The sequence below is a fragment of the Thamnophis sirtalis genome, unplaced genomic scaffold (genome assembly GCF_051295495.1).
Source record: "Thamnophis sirtalis isolate CommonGarterSnake01/CBP01778 unplaced genomic scaffold, rThaSir2_p1.2 scaffold_1, whole genome shotgun sequence".
Classification (NCBI taxonomy): Eukaryota; Metazoa; Chordata; class Lepidosauria; order Squamata; family Natricidae; genus Thamnophis; species Thamnophis sirtalis.
Window position 1 is genome coordinate 26,940,838 of NW_028261381.1, and position 22,849 is coordinate 26,963,686.

Sequence of the window (22,849 nt, forward strand, 5' to 3'; positions counted from 1 at the left end):
CGATCTGGAGTAATTTTGGACCACTCCTCTTCACAAAACTGTTTCAGTGTAGCAATATTCTTGGGATGTCTGGTGTGAATCGCTCTCTTAAGGTCATGCCACAGCATTTCAATCAGGTTGAGGTCAGGACTCTGACTGGGCCACTCCAGAAGATGTATTCTGTGCTGTTGAAGCCATTTTTTGTTGAATTGCTTGTATGCTTTGGGTCATTGTCCTGTTGCATCATCCATTCTCTGCGGAGCTTCAGTTGGTCGTACGTTTTCCTGCAAAATGTCTTGATAAACCCTGGAATTCATTGTCCCATCAATGACAACAATCCGTCCAGGCCCTGAGGCACCAAAGCAGCCCCAAACCATAATGCTCCCTCCGCCATGTTTTACAGTGGTGATGAGGTTTTGATGTTGGTGTGCTGTGCCTTTTTTTCTCCACACATAGTGTTGTATGTTTTCCCAAACAACTCAATTTTGGTTTCATCTGTCCACAGTATATTTTGCCAGTAGTGCTGTGGAACATCCAGGTGCTCTTTTGCAAACTTCAAACGTGCTGCAATATTTTTTTTGGGACAGCAATGGGTTCCTCCGTGGTGTCCTCCCATGTACTCCATTCTTGTTTAATGTTTTCCTTATTGCAAATGTGTCATCAAAAATGTTAGCATGTCCCAGAGATTTCTGTAGATCTTTAGCTGACACTCTAGGATTCTTCTTTACCTCATGAAGCATTCTGCGCTGTGCTCTTGCAGTCATTTTTACAGGACGACCACACCTAGGGAGAGTAGCAACAGTGCTAAACTTTCTCCATTTGTAGACAGTCTGTCTTACCGTGGACACATGAACATCAAGGCTTTTGGAGATACTTTTGTAACCCTTTCCAGCTTCATGCAAGTCAACAATTCTTGATCTTAGGTCTTCTGAGAGTTCTTTTCTGCGAGGCATGGTTCACATCAGACAGTGCTTCTTGAAACCAGTAAACCCAAAACAGGTGTGCGTTTTTAAAGGGCAGGACAGCTGTCAGCAACACATCCAATATCATTACACTGATTGGAGTCAAGGTTGGCTCACCCCTGGCTCCAATTAGCTCTTGGAGAAGTCATTAGGCTAGGGGCTCATATACTTTTTCCTCCCTGCACTGTGAATGTTTACATATTATGTTCAATTAAACCATGGCAATATCTAATGTTTGTGTAGTATTATTTTCAGCAGACTGTGTTTTTCTATTGTTGTGACTTGGATGAAGTTCAGAGCACATTTTATGACCAATTCATGCAAAGCTCCACGTAATCCCAAGGGGTTCACATACTTTTTCTTGCAACTGTAAAAGCAAAATTGCCAAGGGTGGAGCTTAAATTGCTTAATGCAGTTTTAAGAAGCTGTAATAATAAATATTGCTGCAGCAGAGTCAAGTGTTCTATTTATAACTGCAAAGCTTACATCTTATATTTTACTGCATATATCTTTTTTCTTTCTCACATAGTAATGAACTTCTTGTTGCTCATTTCTTAATTGTGGACATGGGAGGCAACTGTACCATGATTTAGTTGTTACTCTCTGGTATTGGTCTTCTGGCGTTTTGCCAGCCTCGGTCTTCACACAATTATTTCTGAAAATACATGCCATTTATCCTTCAGAATTTGCAATCTATAATGCAGTTAGAGTATTGGAATAATGCAGTATGCCTGCAAATGGAAAAGTAAAACATATTCCAGGCTACAAAGCTAACAAGTAGATTTCTCTCTCTCTGTCTCTCTCTGTCTGTCTGTCTGTCTCTCCCTCTCTCTCTCTCTCTCACACACACACACACACACACACACACTTTTCTAGCTCTCCAAATTCAATGCCATGTATATTGGTGATATATTAATTGATTATCTATCATGCATGCTGAATTTAGTACTAGTGATTTATAAAATTTAACAGGATATGTGAATCTGAGATAAATGAGTCTAACGCTAATTTAAAGATGAACAGCAGAAAATTTCTTTTTATTGTATCCTTCCCTCAAAGATGAGCCAAGTTATCAAGGGCATTATATTGTTTCTTCCATCTTTTTATTCATATATTGAGTGTTGACAAGCTGTATCTACGACTTTGGAATGTGCATAATATGTAAGAAAAGACTCCAGAAATTAATGAGCAGAAATAGTGTATTAACAAAACAAATCCCATTGGTATCTTTGACTCCTTCTTATACCTAATGAAAATTTATTGCAAACCATTGGGATTCAGACAAAACATCTGCAGACATGTTACTTTTGTCAAAATGATGAAACTAGCACTCTACTGTTGTGAAACTAATTTTGCCCTTTTGCGTATATGCAGCTATAGAAGGCACATACATAAAGGGCAGAACTTGTATCATCACAATAGGACTCTGTTTCAACATTTGACATACATACTCGGGACACTTCTGGGTTAATGACAGTGTGGAAGGTGGCCCAGGAACCTGCAGTAGAAATGGAATCTGAAATATCTTCTTCCCTTCCGTTTGCTAAGACCTTTCTTGAATTTACATTTTGTCAGTTAATAAAAACTCACACTTTCCATGTGCAAAACCCAGTTATGGAAACAAAGTGCAGGGGTTTCTATAAAAAGTTTGTGTTATCATAGATAACGGTGCTTTTTTTAGGACTGTTAAGTTTGTTTAATGCAGATATTCTGGTTTCTAGGCTGTGTACAGAAATTCAAATGTTGTCAGATCGATATAGAGTCTGGGAAAGGCAAATGTTGGTGGAACCTTCGCAAAACTTGCTTTAAGATAGTGGAACACAATTGGTTTGAAACCTTCATTGTCTTCATGATTCTTCTCAGCAGTGGTGCTTTGGTAAGTTGAATCTATTCCATATCCATCTGGAAACAAAACAGTTTAGGATAATCAAGTTATCTAGGATAACTGTTGCTTGTGCTACAACATATAAATATAAATCTAATAAACAAACAAAACAAGATTCCACATTACGTGCCATGCAAGTTCTATTGCTTGCGAAATTAAGTAAGTAGACTAATTGGAGGGGCAGCCCTGATATTTATACAAATGAAATTGAGTAACTAAGGAGGAAAATGTTTATGGTGAAACCCTGGTTATGGGGAAAACGTGTCTGGTATTATCAGTGGTCACTTCAGCATCCAATGTATATGATAAGGAGACATATGAAATCATGTGGTAGCTATACGTTTCTATAGTTCTTCTCTTCTAGCTTTATTATTTCTCATTTATTTTTGCTTTGCTTCATTTAGTAATCCGAATAATTATTTGTTAATAATAGTTGGCTGAGGTTAACTGTTTTCACCACAATTTTCTATCTTTTCTGTAGCATCTTCATAAGCTTTCAAAATGTCTCACTAAATCTCTAAGCTCCTAGTTCTCTGTCATGATGTTGTTGAATAGATTATAAAGGATATGATAGATAGAACCAGCCTCAATTCAAACAGATTTTATCTGGAAGTTCATTAAAATACTAATAAATATTTGAAACATTGATAAATTCAAGGGAACTGGCTCTTAACACTGTTCAATTCTGAGACTATGAAATGGTTGTTAAAGTCCTGTACTGTGGTACTTTGAACATAACATGTCAGTTATGATTAGTTTGACATTTATGAGGCTTTTGCAGTGTTTCATATGTATGAGATAAGAATGCTATATATGGGCTCAAAATCTACACAACCACCAGATGGCGATGAAGAGCTTCAGAAAACGTTGGTTCTTTACCTACTGTATCCCATCTCTTTGGATGTCTGTAGCATATGTATAAAAGCCATTCATACAAGGTGGTCCATTAAGTGCATATGATGGGCTGATCCAGGTAGAGCTCATGAATGAGCTTTACCTGGAGTGCCAAGCTAAGAGTCCTTAAGACAACAGCTCTAGTTCTTTGCTACTCTTGTATAAATCAGCACGTGCTGGGAAAGTAGAAGTTGCTCTGAATGAAGCTAGCAGAATTATTACCAGATGTCTTAAAACCTATCCCTAAGAGCTACAACTTAGCCAGCATTGCCCTACCTGCTGTTCCACACTTTAAAAAAAAATAGAAAGGAACCTGTTTGCCACTTATTGTTAATGATAGGTAGGGGAGAATGAGAGGACGAGTTATAACATTAGAGGAGATAGAAGGAAAAAGACCAGGCTGGATAGACAGATAGAGAAAGTAAATGGGAACAAAGGTGGGAAGACCCCAAAGCAACAGGGGCAAATAGATTTGTCCTGATGACTTTGAAATACAGGAAGTATTTTATAACAGGGCTAGTAGTAGTAGTAGTAGTAGTAGTAGTAGTAGTAGTAGTAGTAGTAGTAGTAGTAACAACAACAACAACAGAGTTGGAAGGGACTTTGGAGGTCTTCTAGTGCAACCTAATGCTCAGACAGGAAACCCTATATTTCAGATTCATGCCCAATCTCTTCTTAAAAACTTCCAGTGCTGGAGAATTCACAACTTCCTGTAGGACTACCTGTATATTTTTGAATACCAGTGGCTGTTGTGATATGTTTTATAAAAATACAGTTCTATCTGGATTCATTATGTCTTGCCTTTATCAACCATATAGAAAGTATATGCATCGTATGACATCTGTCAAATAGCAGAATAGAATAGAATAACAGAGTTGGAAGGGACCTTGGAAGTCTTCTAGTCCAACCTTCTGCTTAGGCAGGAAACTCTACTACACCACTTCAGACAAATGGTTATCCAACATCTGGAGGTGGCGCAGTGGTTAAATGCAGCATTGCAGGCTACTTCAGCTGACTGCAGTTCTGCAGTTCGGCTGTTCAAATCTCATCGGCTCAGGGTTGACTCAGCCTTCCATCCTTCCAAGGTGGGTAAAATGAGGACCCGGATTGTTGTTGGGGGCAATATGCTGACTCTGTAAACTGCTTAGAGAGGGCTGAAAGCCCTATGAAGCGGTATATAAGTCTAACTGCTATTGCTATTGCTATCTTTTTAATAACCTCCGGTGTTGGAGCATTCACAACCTCTGGAAGCAAGCTGTTCCACTGATTTATTGTTCTAAATAGTCAGGAAATTTCTTCTTAGTTCTAGGTTGCTTCTGTCCTTGATTAGTTTCCATCCATTGCTTCTTCTCCTGCCTGCAGGTGCTTTGGTATAAAACCCACCAAATAAGTGTGGTGGTTCATAAGTAGGGCCTATGAAGTAATACTAAACATTGTGTTGTTTAACAAAGCAGCAAAAAGAATCCTGACAGAATAACAAAATACAACTATCCAAAATATAATTGGGATAGCAATCAATGCAAAACAAATCTTTGAAATGTGGAGTACAATATGGGTGGGAGGATATTTTCTTTTCTATTTTTCTTCCTTCCTCCCTCCCTTCTCATTTTTCCCCTTTTCTGTCTTTAATCTTTTACCGTTACGACTTTACTTGTAGTAGTATTTTAATTCATAGGCTTTCGAAGACATATACATTGAGCAGCGCAAGACTATCAAGACCGTCCTAGAATACGCAGACAAGGTCTTCACCTACATCTTCATTTTAGAAATGCTTCTGAAGTGGGTGGCTTATGGCTTTCAAGCCTATTTCACCAATGCCTGGTGCTGGCTGGATTTCGTGATTGTAGATGTAAGTTCTGATTCCATTTACTTACCTTAATGCCTGAACCTAACAATGCTGCAGGTAGTTGTATGTGACACCAGAACAATCACAGGGGCATCCATTAGTCTCCATAATCTAAATTTTTAAATAATGTTTTATTTTAAAAGAGAAATTCTTAAAAACTTGTGAGATTGTCAGGTTTGGCACGAGTGTTGTATTCTCACATAGCCTTTTCTGTCTTGGGAGGGTGGGGAATGCTTTGAGTCAGTGCTGGCTTCTGGTGATTGCCTGAACAAATCCCTGCCAGGACCGAGAAAATGAATAAACTTAAGTTTGGGTGTCATTGTTAATTTTATTATTATATTGACTTTTTTGGTTTTGTATATAAACTTTTCATACTGCCTGGCAACTGGAAATAAAGCAGACTCTTTATTGCAGGGGCATCAAACTCAAGGCCCGGGCGCCAAATCTGGCTCGTGGGGTACTTAGATCTGGCCTGCAGGGCCGCCTAGGAAACAGTGGACCAGCTTGCGGTGCTTCTGCCAGCAAAAACAGAGATTGGGAGAACTGTACTTGGGTCCTGCCGAGCTCGGTTTTCACTGGCAGAGGGTTGCAGGAGGCCGTTGCAGCCAAAAACGGAACTCAGGAGCCCGTTTTCTCTGGTAGAGCGCTTGAAAGGCCACAGGTGGCCCCGACACAAGTGATGCCAACTCTGGCCATACCCACTCTGCTCCCCAAAGGTCAAACACAACCCTGATGCGGCCCTCAATGAAATTGGGTTTGACACCCCTGCTTTAGAGACGTGTCCAGTCGTATCTGACTCTAGAGCACGGTGCTCATCTCCATGTCTTAGCCAAGGGAGCCAGCATTGTCCAAAGACATTGTCCGTGGTCATATAGACAATACGGCTATATGCCGAAGGCGCACATTAATGAATAAAAACAGGCTAGTCTAGAACAGTTAATACAATAACTTTGCTTTAAAATAATACCTTTCTATTGGTATGCTGCCTTGAATTCCACCAGGGTGAAAAGAGACTCTAAAAATATAGGTTAAATATCTAAACCATTCAATTCAGACACTTTAATCTGGTAATCCGTCTGATCATTTAAGTCTTTTTTGTTAATTATGTTTTTAAACAGGATACCTTTTTCCCCCCAACAATTCTTCAGTGACATGATTTTCATCTTTTTGAACAGGTTTCCTTAGTCAGTTTAATTGCCAATGCCTTGGACTATTCTGAACTTGGTCCTATTAAATCGCTTCGCACCCTGAGAGCTTTGAGACCTTTAAGGGCCTTATCCCGCTTTGAAGGAATGAGGGTAAGTAAGACCAAAGTTATCGGCAACAGCTGTTCCATAGATGCCGATTCGTTGGGGATTTCGGTAGAATAATTTGTTGGGTGAAGTTATCCGCTGTTTGGCTTTTCCACTATTAGAACCATTCCCTGTAACAAGGATAAAGATTTGCAGAGAAGATTAACATAGCCACAGTCATTCTGGCGAATAGTTTTTACAGCCAAGTGCATTGTTCTTTTAATGCTATCCTTAAAACCGTTTGTGAGACACATTATGCAGAATTGCAGCATAAGGCGACATAAATTAATCCCAGAACAGATTGTGTCGCTTTGTTTATTGCCAAACAAGCTGTAATTTAAAAGGCAAAAAAGTGCATAAAAACGAGTACTTCATAGACTTCTTCAAATTCAAAATAAGATGTAGATCTTAATCCTCAAGATAGGTTGGGGAAAAAAATACCTTAAAATAAATTAGATTTAAATCTGTTTCATTTGCATCCCATCCCATCCCTCTGACACTCATGTTCATTTTCCTTTCCAGCTTGTCTTCATAGGTACGGTATTACTATACCTTCCCTTCACCACATCTTCATTATCTTATTCAGAAGATGATGTTGCTGTTTTTAAGCTAAAATCATAGGTACCTGGTATAAGCCATAGTAACAAAAAAATTGAAAATCCTGTCTCACAATGCAAATCCCACCATTCCCTTCTATATGAATCAGAATGTCAGGATGATTATTTCATTATTCCACCGTCGCTCCTCCCAATGCATTTGGCTCTGATGCAAAACTTGCCTCTTGCACTGCAAAACTTGCATACTTTCTTGACAAATCAGTCCAAAGATGTCAAGTAGAATCATTATAAATTGTCAATCTAGAGTTCTTCTTTTTTTAAAAAAATCTACCCTATAAACTAGTTGTGGAAACATAATATTTAAGATTCTTCTGTTCTTTATTCCTGATATTTCCTTTTGTGCCACTGAAAGAGAAGAACAATTCTTACTAGCTGCTGCTTTTAGGTGGGCCCCATCAGCATGTTTTGTTATGTGAATGTTCCCTGGTGAATTGTCTATGATTATATATTTAGACATCAGGCAATTTAATCTTTCAGGTGCCATAAGACTGTTGGATGTAGACCTACAACCTTTTGCATAATTTTTGTTTTGTTCTCCAGGTGGTGGTGAATGCCTTGGTAGGAGCCATACCCTCAATTATGAATGTGCTTCTTGTTTGTCTTATATTCTGGCTAATTTTCAGCATCATGGGTGTAAATCTGTTCGCTGGTACATTCTTTGAATGTGTAAATAAAACAGATGGAGTAAGGATTTCACATTTGATCGTCCCATTGAAAAATGTCTGTGAGACTTTAGACTATGCCAGATGGAGAAATGTTAAAGTCAACTTTGACAATGTTGGTGCTGGGTATCTCTCTCTTCTTCAAGTTGTAAGTAACTACCATATCAGTATGAATAATAACTTCCCATCTATACTATGTAGTCTATGGTTTCATTGGGAAAATGGAAACAAGTGAAGCCATTAGCCAAACCTTATCAATCCACATCCCTATTTTCAAGCAAGCAATATTTAGCATGTAGGAACAACGTATCAACAGAGCAGCATATCAACATTTTCTTTGGTAGAGTTCTTGCTGTATCATCAGCATTTTTGTCAAATGAAAGCCATTGGACTGATCCAGATCAGTGCATTCAGTGACTTGTGTAAAATAGCCACGACTCACTGTTTCAGTTCTTCAGTTCTAACATATTTATGCTTTGCTTCAGTGTCATTCTTCTTCAAGAAGGAAACTTGTGAAAATGAGTATCGGTTGTTAAAAATAAGGATAGTGAAGAACTATATGTAAAGTCCATCCAGGCAATGCTAAGTGCATTCACAATAGTGCATCACTATTGCTGGCCATCTTATTGTAGGTATCATATGCTAAATTATAAAACTGCAGAACATTTACTTGGCCATTAAAATTAGTTCAGGGTCATTTGTAGACTAGCACAGTTCATTATTCAGAAGCTTTTCATTTCATTCCAAATAGAGGTTTACATTTTGAAGTCTAGGTTCCGTAGTTCTGTTAATGGAACAGCATCTGCCATATATCAACGCTGACACTTTTTTTTTATAGGCTACCTTTAAAGGATGGATGGAAATAATGTATGCTGCTGTTGATTCAACAGGAGTAAGTATAGGATGACAAATCTACATGTGTTCATAATAAGTAGATCTTGCTTTGCCTTCAGATCATATAAGGGAACATTACTGAATGAACGTTACTGCTTTCAGTTAGATTCATTCAGTGGCCAAATGCTGTGGATATCTTTCTTGTCCATCACAGTTTTGGTCTCTAGATATATGAAGATCATCTGGAGCAGTGGTCCCCAACCTTTTTATCGCCGCGGACCAGTCAGCCTTTGATAATTTTACCGTGGCCCGCTGAGCGCGCGCAGGGGGGGGGCATTGTTCGCGACGACACATTGATTGTTTATATATCACGTGCGTACCAGCGCGGGGCTCTCTTCCCTGGAGCCTTTGCGCACGGCCCAGGAGCCTTTGCGCTGCAGTGATCATGGCCCCCGGCCGCTGCAGCGATCATGGCCCCCGGCCGCTGCGCGGCCCGGTGCCAGGTACTCCACAGCCCGGCACCGGTCCACGGACCGGGGGTTGGGGACCACTGATCTGGAGTATAGAAGGCTTATTCATTAGGATCAAACAACAGAAATTTGACTTTTAATTTTGCCTTCTTGACTTTACTTTTTTCTTTGCTTTTCTCTTTTGATAAGAATAATAGGACCTTCAGAGTGATTATTTGTGAGATATCTAAACCTGGATAAAAGAATATTACTTTTCTCCATTTTTTTTTCTTCTCCATGTTGGGGAGAGCCCCACGAATAGCCAAGAATACTGAGACAAGATTAACTTCCATTACTCCTTGCCAGGAGAGCATTGAGTAATTGTCGCTCATCTCCCTCATTTCTCTTGGCAGTTGTAACAACATTAAAAAAAAAAGCATATGGTACATGTGCTGAAATTTTCCTCACCAACAGAGCAGCCATTTTATTTTCTTCAGAACTGTTTGGGACTTAGTTTGACCATCTTCCAACTCATCTAAAATGAATTCTCAGTCTTCTTCCCTCCAGTATTTATGTTGGAGAGAATAACATTAAGGAAGCTAATACCAGATTCTTCCATTATTGCACCAGTGCATCCCACACTGCTTTTCCTCACAGACTTCCTGGGAAATTAATGAAGAAAATGGATTTCCAGTTTTAACCATATATTTTGTATAGAGAGACAGTTTGGTCTGGCAAGTAAGGCACCAGCCTAGAAATCCAGAAACCAGAAGTTCTAGTCCTGCCTTACACATGAAAGCTGGTTGGGTGACTTTGGGTCAGTCATTCTACCTTAGCCCATGACTGTGAGTGGTCAGTCAATTCCAGTGGATCAAGACTCTGTTTATCCAAAAAAAGTGGACCCTGCATGTTTGAGAAAATGCTAGGAAGGAAAAAAATGATACATTTTGTACATTATTTCATTGTTCCTTTATGGTGATAGTCAGCAAACATTTAGCATACAAATTCTTCATCAGTCCCGAAAACTCATTGGATAATATTTTTCCATGCCTCCTTATTTTATAGATAGAAGAGCAACCCCAATATGAGCATAACCTGTATATGTATCTTTACTTTGTTGGCTTCATTATATTTGGTTCATTCTTCACTTTGAATCTGTTCATTGGCGTCATCATTGATAATTTCAACCAGCAGAAAAAGAAGATAAGTATTCATTAACGCCTGTTAACGTTTTTATTGGCTGTCTTTTTATAATGGATGATTTTAATGGTTTTTTTAAATGTTGCAAGCTTCCTACAGCCATTGGATACAAGATGGGTGGCAAATAAATTTCATAAATAAATAAAATTAAACAATTGAGTTTTCACTTCAATATACTAATTGTTATAATTAAATAGGTCAAATGTCATTTTACTGAATGAGTTTTATTAGTTCTCACCTTTTGCAACCTTCTGACAAGCTAGGTCAATGGGAAAACCAGATTCACTTAATAACCATGTTACTAACTTAACCACTGCAATGATTTGCTTAACAACCGTGGCAATAAATGTCATAAAATGGGGCAAAACCCACTTAACAAATATCTCACTTAGCAACAGAAGTATTGGGCTCAATTATGGTTGTAAGTCGAGGACTACCTGTACATTGAATTATCTGTGCCATTTCAATTCCATTACGTCAGTTTGGAAACATTTTTTTGGAACTCATTGCTATCCCTTATTATTCTACATATCCTGACTAATATAATATTAAAATACATTTCACATCTTCTATCTTATCTTCAGAACATTTTATGAAAACATAATAACCATTGGTTGCAATAGAAATTCTTGAAAAATTCTACTGTTCCACATTCCTTTACTTTGAGAATCTTTCATATTTTTGTTTTAGCTGGTTAGTAGAATTTTATGGGAAGAAATTATCTGTGACCACTCGATTTATTGAGAAAAAAACTTATTTCTTCAAAACCTCTTTTTTAAACTACCATGTACAACTTTGTCCTTGTGAGATAAATGGTTTTGTTTTACTTCTTTACTTAGGAGGTCAAGATATTTTTATGACAGAAGAACAGAAAAAATATTATAATGCCATGAAAAAATTGGGATCAAAAAAACCACAGAAACCTATACCCAGGCCATCAGTAAGAATGCTTGTTATTTATTTAACTGCGTAAAACAAATAGAAGTAAAATAGTTTGTTTTAGTGAAATTAAAAATGTATCCTTTTATCAATAACTGAAAAAATAACTCAGTAAAACCATTTCCGATCCTTCAGGGAAATAACAACAAATTGTTTTTTTTTCCTCCTTTTTTAGAATAAAATACAAGGCTTTGTTTTTGATTTTGTAACCAAACAAGCCTTTGACATCGGCATCATGATTCTTATCTGCCTTAACATGATTACCATGATGGTGGAAACAGCTGACCAGGATACTTCTGTAGAAGATATTTTATATTGGATTAATTTGATTTTCATTGTCCTTTTTACTGCGGAGTGTCTCCTGAAATTGATTGCTCTCCGTTACTATTATTTCACTATTGGCTGGAATATATTTGATTTTGTGGTTGTCATATTCTCCATTGTAGGTAAGAAACTTTTGAAGTAAAATCAGATTAAATTGTGTTATGCATTTTTTTTTTTTTACTTTTTGATAGCTCGCCCATCTTTACTTAAAAAAAAGATGGATTCTTGTGCACAGGATACATTGACTTCGTGTTCTATTCCTGTTTTCTCAGTCATATCACTTAGAAAAGGGGGATAGAGCCAATTTCGGATAAAAGAAACCACAAGGATGTTATTTCATTCTGATTTAAAATTACAATAATATTTACTCCTGATTTAAAGTTGCAATAATACACAATAAACGTATGAAAATATAACTCTACAATTTTAACTTGTATAGTTGTTGTTTTTTTGTTTAGGTATGTGCCTGTCAAAGATCATTGAGAAATTCTTTGTATCCCCCACTTTGTTCCGAGTGGTCCGACTTGCCCGGATAGGTCGAATCCTGCGTCTAATCAAGGGGGCAAAGGGGATCCGCACTCTGCTTTTTGCCTTGATGATGTCTCTCCCTGCCTTGTTCAACATTGGTCTCCTCCTTTTCCTGGTCATGTTCATCTATGCCATATTTGGAATGTCCCAATTTGCCTATGTTAAAAGGGAAGCTGGGATTGATGACATGTTCAATTTTGAAACTTTTGCAAACAGTATGATCTGCCTTTTCCAAATTACCACTTCCGGTGGTTGGAATTATCTGCTGTATCCCAGTCTTAACAAGGAGCCAGACTGTGACCCTAAAAAAGTTCATCCGGGAAGCTCAGTCTTAGGAGACTGTGGCAATCCTTCGGTTGGGATTTTCTTCTTTGTCAGCTACATTATCATCTCATTTTTAGTTGTAGTCAACATGTACATTGCTGTCATTTTGGAGAACTTCAGTGTGGCTACCGAAGAAAGTGCTGAACCACTAGGGGAAGATGACTTTGAGATGTTCTACGAGGTCTGGGAAAAGTTTGATCCAGGTGCAACACAGTTTATAGAGCTCAGCAAGCTCTTTGATTTTGCTGCCTCGCTAGAGCCCCCTCTGCTAATACCAAAACCAAACAAAGTTCAGCTAATTGCAATGGACCTGCCCATTGTGAGTGGTGACAGGATTCACTGCCTGGATATCTTATTCGCCTTTACAAAGCGTGTCTTGGGGGAAAGCGATGAAATGGACTCCCTCCGAGTGCAAATGGAAGACCGGTTTATGGCTGCTAACCCCTCAAAAGTCTCCTATGAACCAATAACAACCACCCTGAAACGGAAACTTGAGGAGCAATCGGCGAGGGTTATTCAGAGAGCCTTTAGGCATTATCGTCTGAGGAAACCAGTGTGCAATACTGACGTGCAATACTTAAACAGGAATATTTTTCCTTGCAAAGCAGAAATGGAGTTTGATAAATTTAGTTTGAGCTTAACTCTGGAAAAGACAGAAAGAAGCTCCTCCACAACTTCACCTCCTTCCTATGATAGTGTAACAAAACCAGACAAATATGAACAAGAAAAGTCAGAAAAAGAAGAAAAAGGTAAAGATGACAAGGATTATAGAAAGTAACCCTGAAGTAGGCCTATCATTGTATCTATACCAAATTGTTTACAACATCAGAAAGGTAATACTGATACCACACACACTGAAAGCTTATGCCAAACTGACCATTTCTACTATATGATATCAGCATAATATATTCATGCATCCAAGGTACTTGTAATTTTATCGTTGACTGCATAGTATGGTAACAGACTTATGAGGACAAGAACAATTCTTCTTACCAGCTTGCACAGATGAAGAGGACTCACAAAATTACTATAGGCTGTAAGACTGCATTAGCACTTGTGTGTGTGTGTGTGCGTGTGTGCGTGAGTTCACGACAACAACCAAAAATTATTCCCTTGCTGCAGTAATTGTATCCAATTGCCATTTACGTCATGTTTGACAAAATTGTTAGTGCAGTTGTATTTCTGTTTACAAATCGTGATTATGTCCAGCAACAGAATTGATTTTTCACAGATTTATATATAGATATACATACATATATATTTAACTTTATTACTTATAATAGTGATATGATCATTGGGGAACTTGACCATTGTAGGCTTAAAACTCTTGTCAGACATTTGTAGGCTTGTCCAAAGTTTATCTGCAAGGTCCTTCAGACCTGCAAGTCTCACCTTGGGGGAAAAATATTGTCCAGCTAAGTTTACTAAAAACTGAGCCTACCAGAAAAGAAATGATGGGAATCAAAATAAGAGACTTGACTTCCAGTTGAAAGTCAGTGAAAAGCTTAAGAGAATTGTAAGCAACTAGAAGTTCAGACCTTGAACTCATGTGATTGGAAGGAGCCAAAAGTGGGCAAGATAGAAGCCCAACTGGATAGTGAAGCATAAGGACAGTGAATGGTTGGCCACCTGGAGTGGAGGCACATACTTCCCCTGGAAAGAATAGGGTGTTTCCACAGCTTGTGATTCTTTCAGGTAGCAGAATTTCAGATCTCTGGGGAGAACATATTTGGCATTATCCATGAAGATAGATAATGTTTCTTTGGCTATTCAGCTTTCTTTTGTGCAGGCTGAGAGGGGTGGTTGGGCACAATAGCATATGTGTGTTGCTTCCTGCCATAGGTAGCGAACTACCAATCTTCATTATTAGCTGTTGCCGATTCCAGCCTTTATTTGCGGTTTATCACTGCTCAGGCCACTGGCTGTTTGAATTTGACTAAACTCCACTCACCTTTAAAGAGGCAGGTAGGTGCTTTAAGAATATAGGCTGATGTCTGGCATAACTCAAGTTACTCAATGGAAATTTGTGGGATTTCCTTTCCCAAAAGAATCTGAATTAGCTGCTACATGGACTCCCATCAATTCTGACTATTTTTTATTTTTATAGTTTCTCACGTTTGGGCAATTCTTTGCCCTCAACTTCCACAGGTTTTGGTTTTCAGTTTGTATGTACACATACAAGTGTTACTATTGTAGAAGAGGAATGTTTTTCTGAGGTGATACTTTCTTAGGAGAAAAATTCTTGAATCCTGTGAGATACGGTACATAAGAATGCAAAAGCCGAAAGGATTTTACATTCTCATGTGTATTCCCCTGTAACTACTTCTACAGGGGAAAAGAGAACTATTAAAAATAATCAAAAATAAATACTCTAACAGATTTACATATTCTAAAATACAGTACTATAGCATACTGAATTTGATGGTAAGACTAGCTCTTACCATTTGTTCATGGATTCACTGATTTGATTAATTAATTAATTAATTCATTCATTCATTCATTCAACATTCTAAAATAATATGACAACTACAGTAGGGTCTAGCATCTTAAAATGGTGTTTTATGAGCTATACCAAGTCTCTAGCACATCAGGTATCCCTTGAATTTATTTGGCCAGTTAGTGTACTGGTATTTTCACACATGTATAGATAACAGATTTGCATGAAGGCATGCTCTACTACCTAACTCATGCATGATGGAAAAGTAAGCAACTAACAAGGAGTCATAACTTGTCCAAATTTCAGGGTTGCATAATTGTTAATTTTTTTTAACTTATTCATGCTGTATAATACAAGATAAAGTTTCTATACAGTTTATATATGTTAGGTAAACCGAATCAAATAACATGGCAACTTTTCTTCTCCTTTTATTGTAAATGTTCGTACCTGAATCAGTATATTTCACAATTTGTTTGCTAAACAGGATTGTTTGTTTATGTGAGTCATAATTGTTTTTACTGTTGTTGTTTTTTAATTTATGTTTAAGCCATCCAGAGCCTCCTGGAGAGGGTAGCTATAGTAATCTAATAAATTAAGTGAAATAAGCCAAAATAATTATACATTTGGCTTATTTAAATATGCCATTTCTTTTCCTTCCAAACTAGCTCTAGAATTATTGGATATGATCTTTGAGCGTAGCCTAGCTCTCAAAAGATTATTGAATCATCATCATATCTATTTGAAAGAGAATTGTTCAACACATCTAGAGCTGCAAAGGTTCTACATTAGCTTCTTAAATATATTTAAATATTTTATTTAAATGCCCACTCTATAAATAGTGTGCTTACGTTGTGTCTAGAAAAAGTGCAGATGTCAGGTGCTGCCTTAGGAAAGGTATCCCACATAACTTTCTCATCAAGAGAAAGGAAGACTTTCTTCCCATTAAGCTTTTGAAAAATGAGCAAGATTTTTAGAAATTACTGTTTTAACCTCTGTGCAGTTCTGGTAAATTGTACAGTTGTTGAATGCTCATTTACTGTAGTTGAGTGAAGATTTTCTTTTTAAAAAAAGATCAGTTGATAGCTTTTCCTATACTCTTTTTACTTTCAGATAAGAGCTTTTTCACCTTATATACCTTATAGGGGAAACAGAGAAATCCTAAATTAATTGAATAACGTGCTTGGAAATGGGGCTAATGTGTATAATTTAGTAACAGTCCACAATTTATTCTGGTTAAAGTGATTTGGATTTTATTGGCAGATAAATCTATATCTATTGGTGCAGAATGCCTTTGTTGCCTCGGATACATCTTTTTTTGTAGCTGTCAGACGGGAAATCATGTGTCTGAAGTTGAAAGAAACTAGTTGAAATATTATTCTATTTATATTTGATGCTGCATACCACTGTACAATTTTTATTAACTGATTATTCTATGACACGAAACATTACTGTACTAACAAGATGTACTATGAACATGGTAATTGGTTTAAAATATAAATGTATAAAACTTTTTATAAAAGCATATTTTATATTATTTTTTTAAATCACTTTGATTTATCAGCTTGCAGTTGATATGCTTGCTTTAATGATTTGAACCGGTATTTTATAATACAGTTTAACACACCAGTGGGGGTGGGGAACAATCAGGTTGTTATTGCTATGTTTGTTTCTGTGCCTCCTAGCAGTTTCAGTTAGAAAAGCTGAACAAATCTGAGTGTGAAGTCATTGCAGATGTATGGAGACAGTATGTGATTTGCCTGTGAAAGCAGTGAGCTCTGGGTCAGTGGTATTAATGAATGTTTGGTTCTCATAGTACTTGCACCAACACTTGGGTCTTGAATTTCACTACTGCTACATCTGTTGCAGTATTCATTTTGATCTGTGCTGCGTTAGATACAATATAACATAACTCTGATTTGGTCCCCAGAGGCTGATTCGAATGTCCTCTTTCTTTAAGAACAAAATAGCAAAATGAAAATCAATGTATCTGGGTATCTTTTGTTTTGTCTGTTTCTTACAGAGGGAAGAAGTGAACCTATTCTTTTACTTTGGCTATCGACTAGTAATATATATTGATGAATTGCATGTAGAAGAATATTTTAGCATAAATAACCATAAACCATATTACTAACAAGCCAAAAGAATAAAGCTGATCATTTTTATCATGGATCGATTAACTTTGTGCTTCTTTTTAACTTTGAAATGTCATTAAAGTAAAATATTTTTTTCAGAATAGGGGGAAGAGGGTGTTAAATAGTGAAACAAACCAAAATAAGATCCAATTTTTTACCCAATTGGGCCCAGCTACATCAGTAGATATCAAAGATTCTTAAGCATCAGCAGGATATAATTAATAGAGAATGTGTAGCTTGGAGCTGAATTGTGAGGTCAACAGTACCAGTTTGAAGAGAAATAGTACAAGAGCAATGCAGAGACTATTGCTCTTATATACTGGTAAATCCAACTGGATTTCGTGGTTTACTAGGCGATTATGACAATTTTCACCCTGCTAGTACAAACCTTTTCACTTGTAATGTCTGTAGTAGCATGGAAGAAATAATTACAATTTCTCAAGCTATAACCTAGAAACCATCTTAATCCAGAGATTAAGCCAAATTTTAAAGTCATAAAGGCAAGATAATGTAGGAACACTCCAGATCTACTATTCTTTTTAAGGGAGGACCAACCGGTCCCCTCCCTGCTTCATTTCTGGTAAGCAATAAATATATTCTTATTTTCTTAACAGGTTGAGGCTTGTTTCCTTTGGAAGGTTTAATTTTTTCATATGTTTATATGATGTATTTGCAATCTTGTAGCATCAAAGTGATCTTTATAAATTCTCTAATATTCTCAGGAAAAATCTTTTGTCATTTTTTTCCATTAATACAGAAGTATGTTTTTCTGAATTCAGCTATTGTCCTACAGTATTTGTCCTGATATTATTGCATATTTTCACTCTGATCTATTATATGAGGTTTTTTATCTAGATCTTTTAGAGTGTTATGATCTCATGTATAATTTCTGGAATTTGTATGTACAATTAATGTTTTTAATTATTAATTTGCCAGCAAATAATCCATTTAATTTATTTAATTTGCCTACCTTTCCCTGGATTTTCTAGATAAATCATAATGCTGAGTTTTCTACTGCCCTATTCCCAAGTATGGCCCCATCCTCACTAGCCAACTATGTCTGTTCCAGTCATTCTGTGGTAGTCTGCTAATTATTATCCATGCTCTTGGCTAAGGAAATAAACTGCAATCCACGAGGCAGAAGCAAAATAAAACTATATACAGTATTTTGGGATAAAATTATGAAGCTGGCATATTTGGACACTAAACAATTATAATGGCTCCCAGTAACTAAAATATATTTCAGAAGACAGGAGTGACAAATGTGTCCTACTTTTTAATCCAGTCAAGGAGAATATTCTTGTAAATGTCACAAATAATGGTGAATGCAATTTTCGGCAAGGTCTTTATTCCAAGATGTAAAATAGAATGCAGCCTTACAGCAATCACACAAGTTAACAGTGACTCATGGAAGGCAATTGATTTGATAGCTATGCTGCCAGCTCATCAAGCTAAAGATCTCTTAAAGGATTTTTAAGGACAAAATTTGGAATCCTTTCTTCTTCCTTATATTGTTTACTTTTTTCTTAACATCCCCAGCATCATTGAGAACACCATTTCATTATTTAGATGTATTTTTCCTTTTCATCTTGAGATATGGCACTTTTTCACATAGATCAACATGTATTCCTGCCCTTCCAAGGGACATCTAAAGGATATGGCCTTTTTCACAGCAATTCTCCAAATGAACAGCAGTAGCCGTAGTTTGTGAGGTGATCAAACAGCTAAAGCCCTCTTTCAACCTGCTTTGTTCCCACACGAGCATCATAGACTTTCTCTCAAGCATTTCCTGACTGTAGTTGTACTAGGTAACTGTATGGGCTCAACCTTTCATTATAGATTAGATCAGGGATCCCCAACCCCCGGTACATGGACCAGCACCGGTTTGTGGCATGCCAGAAACGGTTCCACCACAAAAGCGCGTAGGACAAAATCGCGCTCGACAAAAGCGCGCTGTGACGTCATCACAGCGCGACGAAAAAGATCGAAAAAATGTAAAAATAAAGCTAAAACCTTCCCCTAACCCCCCCAAACCTAACCCTAAACCTAACCCTAACCCTAACTCTTAACCTAACCCTAAACCTAACCGTAAACCTAACCGTTAAAGTAACGAAAAACGTAACGCTAACCCTTATCCTAACGCTAACGCTAACGCTAACGCTCTAAAGCTAACCCTAACCCTTACCCTTACCCTAACCCTAACCCTAACCCTAACCCTTACCTTTATGTGAATCGGCTTGCTTTAATTTAATTTTTATTAATTTTTATTTGAATTTTTCGATCTTTTTCGTCGCGCTGTGATGACGTCAAAGGCGCGATTTTGTCGATCGCGCTTTTGCCGTCCGCGCTTTTGACGGGTCACGGCCAGAAACTGGTCCACGCAAACAAGTGAAGCCCCATCTGCAGCATGCAGGCAGCATGCAAACCCACGCCCCCTCTGGTCCACAGAAAAACCTTTCTCCACGTAACCTGTCCCTTGTGCCCCAAATGGTTGGAGGTCGCTGGATTAGATGTCTATTCCCAGACATTTGAAAGGGCCAAATTATTTGAGTCATGTCATATATGGTACCCAAATGCTGCTTCAGGTAAGCAACTTTTTACTCACTCTGGTTAAGTCACAATGCTCCTAAGAAATAGTTACTTATCTGTAGCTGCTGTTCCTTGAGTTGTCATCCATGAATTCACACAATCTGCCCTCTTACTTTGCTTGAAGTCCTGTGTTCCTTCAGATCCTTTCTGTCAAGAAGTGGAGGTTCTTATTCAGCCAGTCACAGGATATATGGGAGAGATGGTGTTTCTGCCAAGTAATTCCTGTTCTAAAAATTGCAAATGAGTCTCTGCCCCCATGTGTGGTTTCAAAGATGATCACTTCAAGAATTAGTTGTTTTTTTAAAAAAAGAACAAATTTTAAAGAAGCTAGTCACCTGGTTTATGCAATGAAATTTCATTTTAACGTATGCCAATTAGTGAACATTCAAAGTGTCAGTTGTTCTATGTTCTATGTCTATGTCCCATCTATGTATAACAGGGGTGTCAAACTTGATTTCATTGAGGGCTGCGTCAGGGTTGTGTTTGACCTCAGGGGGCTGGGGTGGGTGTGGCCAGGATGGGCGTGGCTAGCTTGACATCACTCATATTGGTGGCGCCTGTGGTGGCATGAGTTCTCTCCAGTGAAAACAGGCTCCCAAGCTCCATTTTTGGCTGCGACGGCCTCTTGCAACCCTCTGCCAGCAGAAATAGAGCATGCAGCTCTCCCGAGCTCCGTTTTCACTATCAGAGGCACCGCAGGGCAGCCCTTCGTTGTTTCCAGGGTGGGCCACCGGCCCAGATCTAAGCACCACACAGGCTGGATCTGGCCCCCGGGCCTTGAGTTTGACACCCCTGGTATATAGCATTAAATCCTAATTGGTTCAGAATTTCACTAAATAAACCATATTAGAGTAAGAATGAGCCATCCATAGTTTAAAACCATTTTTCTATTGCATACCCAATATGCACCTTATGATCATTTTTATACTATTCACATCATGAATCCCTATGCACGAAGAATCCTTGAGGAATGTCATGCCATTTCCTCTGGTTCAATACCTCATCTAGTCACCCTCATCAATGTTACAACCAGACCCGCTGGGTATGATAGCAAGTCCTTTTTTTTCTGCTAAAGAAAAAAGCATATTTGTTGGGAAAAATGGTTGGGACATTTGGAGACATGTTCAGATTCAGATAGTGGCAGAAACACCACAAAAAAGCCTTGCCATGTCTAAAATTCGCTGAAGTATCAGTAGTACTTTTTTTAGTGCAGAACTCGTTGATTTGGCAAAGCAAATCAGATAAAGTAGAAGTAGGTGAAGTGTTTCCCAAAAGTCCACAATCCTTGCTGCATCTGAAAAATATTCCAAATCCATACACTGTGGACTTCATATCACAATGTCTGTTTTCATGTAAACCGAAGCAACTTGCATTATGACTTAGCCTAACATTCTGAAATATCACTTGAAACATGAAACCATTCACATCAAATGCACATACACTAATACCGTACAGGTATAGTCAAAATTTTGCAGGCAGGAAAGAAATATCTCAGCTTACCATGATAGCAAACAAATGGGAAGGAATTTTATGAAAGCATGAAGATGTTGTCCTTGTACTTCAATAGTATCATTGTCGACATGTTTTTATTGAATTATAAAGTATTATAAAATTCAAAATACAAAGTAAATAGAAAAGCAGTGGGGAAGGAAAGGAGGAGTGAGGAAAGATAAGAAAAAGAAAAGAAAGCATTGACTTCCAACTCTGTAAAATAAGGCATTAACATCAAATAACAGCTTTTTTGCTTTTTCTTCATAATATGAACAATTTCTATAAAGATCTATCAGTCTAATAGGTAAAACCCAAAATCAAGTTTTCATTCTTTTCCACATCAAGCACGATTAATATTAGTATTAATCGTATCCTTAACTCTATTGATCTTTGCCATTATAAGCAAAAAAAAAACCTCTTCTCTTTCATAGAATGAATTTGTGTGTAATATTAGAGTTCCTATTGAGGCTTATTTAACAAACAGGTACATGACCATGTTTATATCTAATTAATCGATTAATGTGCCACACAACATTGCACTCATCAATTCTAAGATTGGTTTTGTACCTTTACACACAAGATCATTTACTTGGTCTTCTTTGGACTTAATCTTAGTCCTGTTTATTCACTGTACTCAACTTTAATTACTAAAATTCTCAGATAATTTGCATTTTCAGAGTATCACCAACGTAACACAGGTTATAGATGTTCCTTCTTCCAGCTATAAAACCATACTTACCTTCTTCCAATCTAACTTTAGTCACCTACTGATTCAACAAAGAAAGAGTGTATAGCCTTGTCTTGTTCCTTTGCCAATATGAAGCCAGATTGTTTTGCCCTGTTTCATCTGGACTATGCCCTAAGTGCAGGTTTCATATAAGAACAATGAGCTATTCTGGGATTCCAATAGATACTCCTAAAGATATTTCATAGCATTACATAGTCAGCACAGTCCATTTGATTTCTATGTACTCCATCTGGTTGTTTCAAGGCAAAGAATGGACAGGTAGAAACTGATAAGCCATTATTCTGCTTCATTTCTGTTTCCTTGGCCATACAGTCCAACTACATTTCCCACTTTGGCTTTCCATTTTCCATCATAGGCAGCTTGCCTGTTCTGTTGATTTCAGACTAAAATTGACCATAACATTTGTTCATCTTTTCTTCTTCTGCACCAATGGTTAGAGCATAAACGTGGATAAGTGTCATATTGAATGGTTGTCCATGAAATCCGATATTATTTGTTGAAAGACTGCATAACCTGTACCCAGGTTCTGTGTTAGCTGTATCTTTCGAATGAAGACAACATTAGTCCTTGTTTTTATCCTGTGTAGTAAGCAGTACAATCTTTTGAATGAAAGTGTCAAATTCTAATCCATTTCAGTTCATTATTCCCTAAGATGTAAAATTACAGCCAATTATCTTTCAGGGTGTCAACCATTCCCATATTCATGCTTTTCATGTT

General features: G+C 37.5%; 1 protein-coding gene across 2 annotated transcripts in view; it reads left to right on the top strand.

The window, feature by feature from the left end:
- Window positions 1–17,339, top strand: part of LOC106541401 (sodium channel protein type 2 subunit alpha) — a 66,450-nt gene extending 49,111 nt beyond the window's left edge. The window contains exons 18-26 of one of the 2 annotated variants that reach the window (XM_087709530.1): window positions 2,663–2,817; window positions 5,396–5,569; window positions 6,742–6,864; window positions 8,016–8,285; window positions 8,976–9,029; window positions 10,486–10,623; window positions 11,456–11,560; window positions 11,735–12,005; window positions 12,342–17,339. In XM_087709530.1, the coding sequence (XP_087565656.1) occupies window positions 2,663–2,817; window positions 5,396–5,569; window positions 6,742–6,864; window positions 8,016–8,285; window positions 8,976–9,029; window positions 10,486–10,623; window positions 11,456–11,560; window positions 11,735–12,005; window positions 12,342–13,513 (2,462 nt within the window). In that variant the 3' untranslated portion in view covers window positions 13,514–17,339. Of the gene's footprint in view, window positions 1–2,662; window positions 2,818–5,395; window positions 5,570–6,741; window positions 6,865–8,015; window positions 8,286–8,975; window positions 9,030–10,485; window positions 10,628–11,455; window positions 11,561–11,734; window positions 12,006–12,341 lie in introns of both variants that reach the window. The other variant, XM_087709539.1, reaches the window with a different exon arrangement.
- Window positions 17,340–22,849: the final 5,510 nt, after the last annotated feature.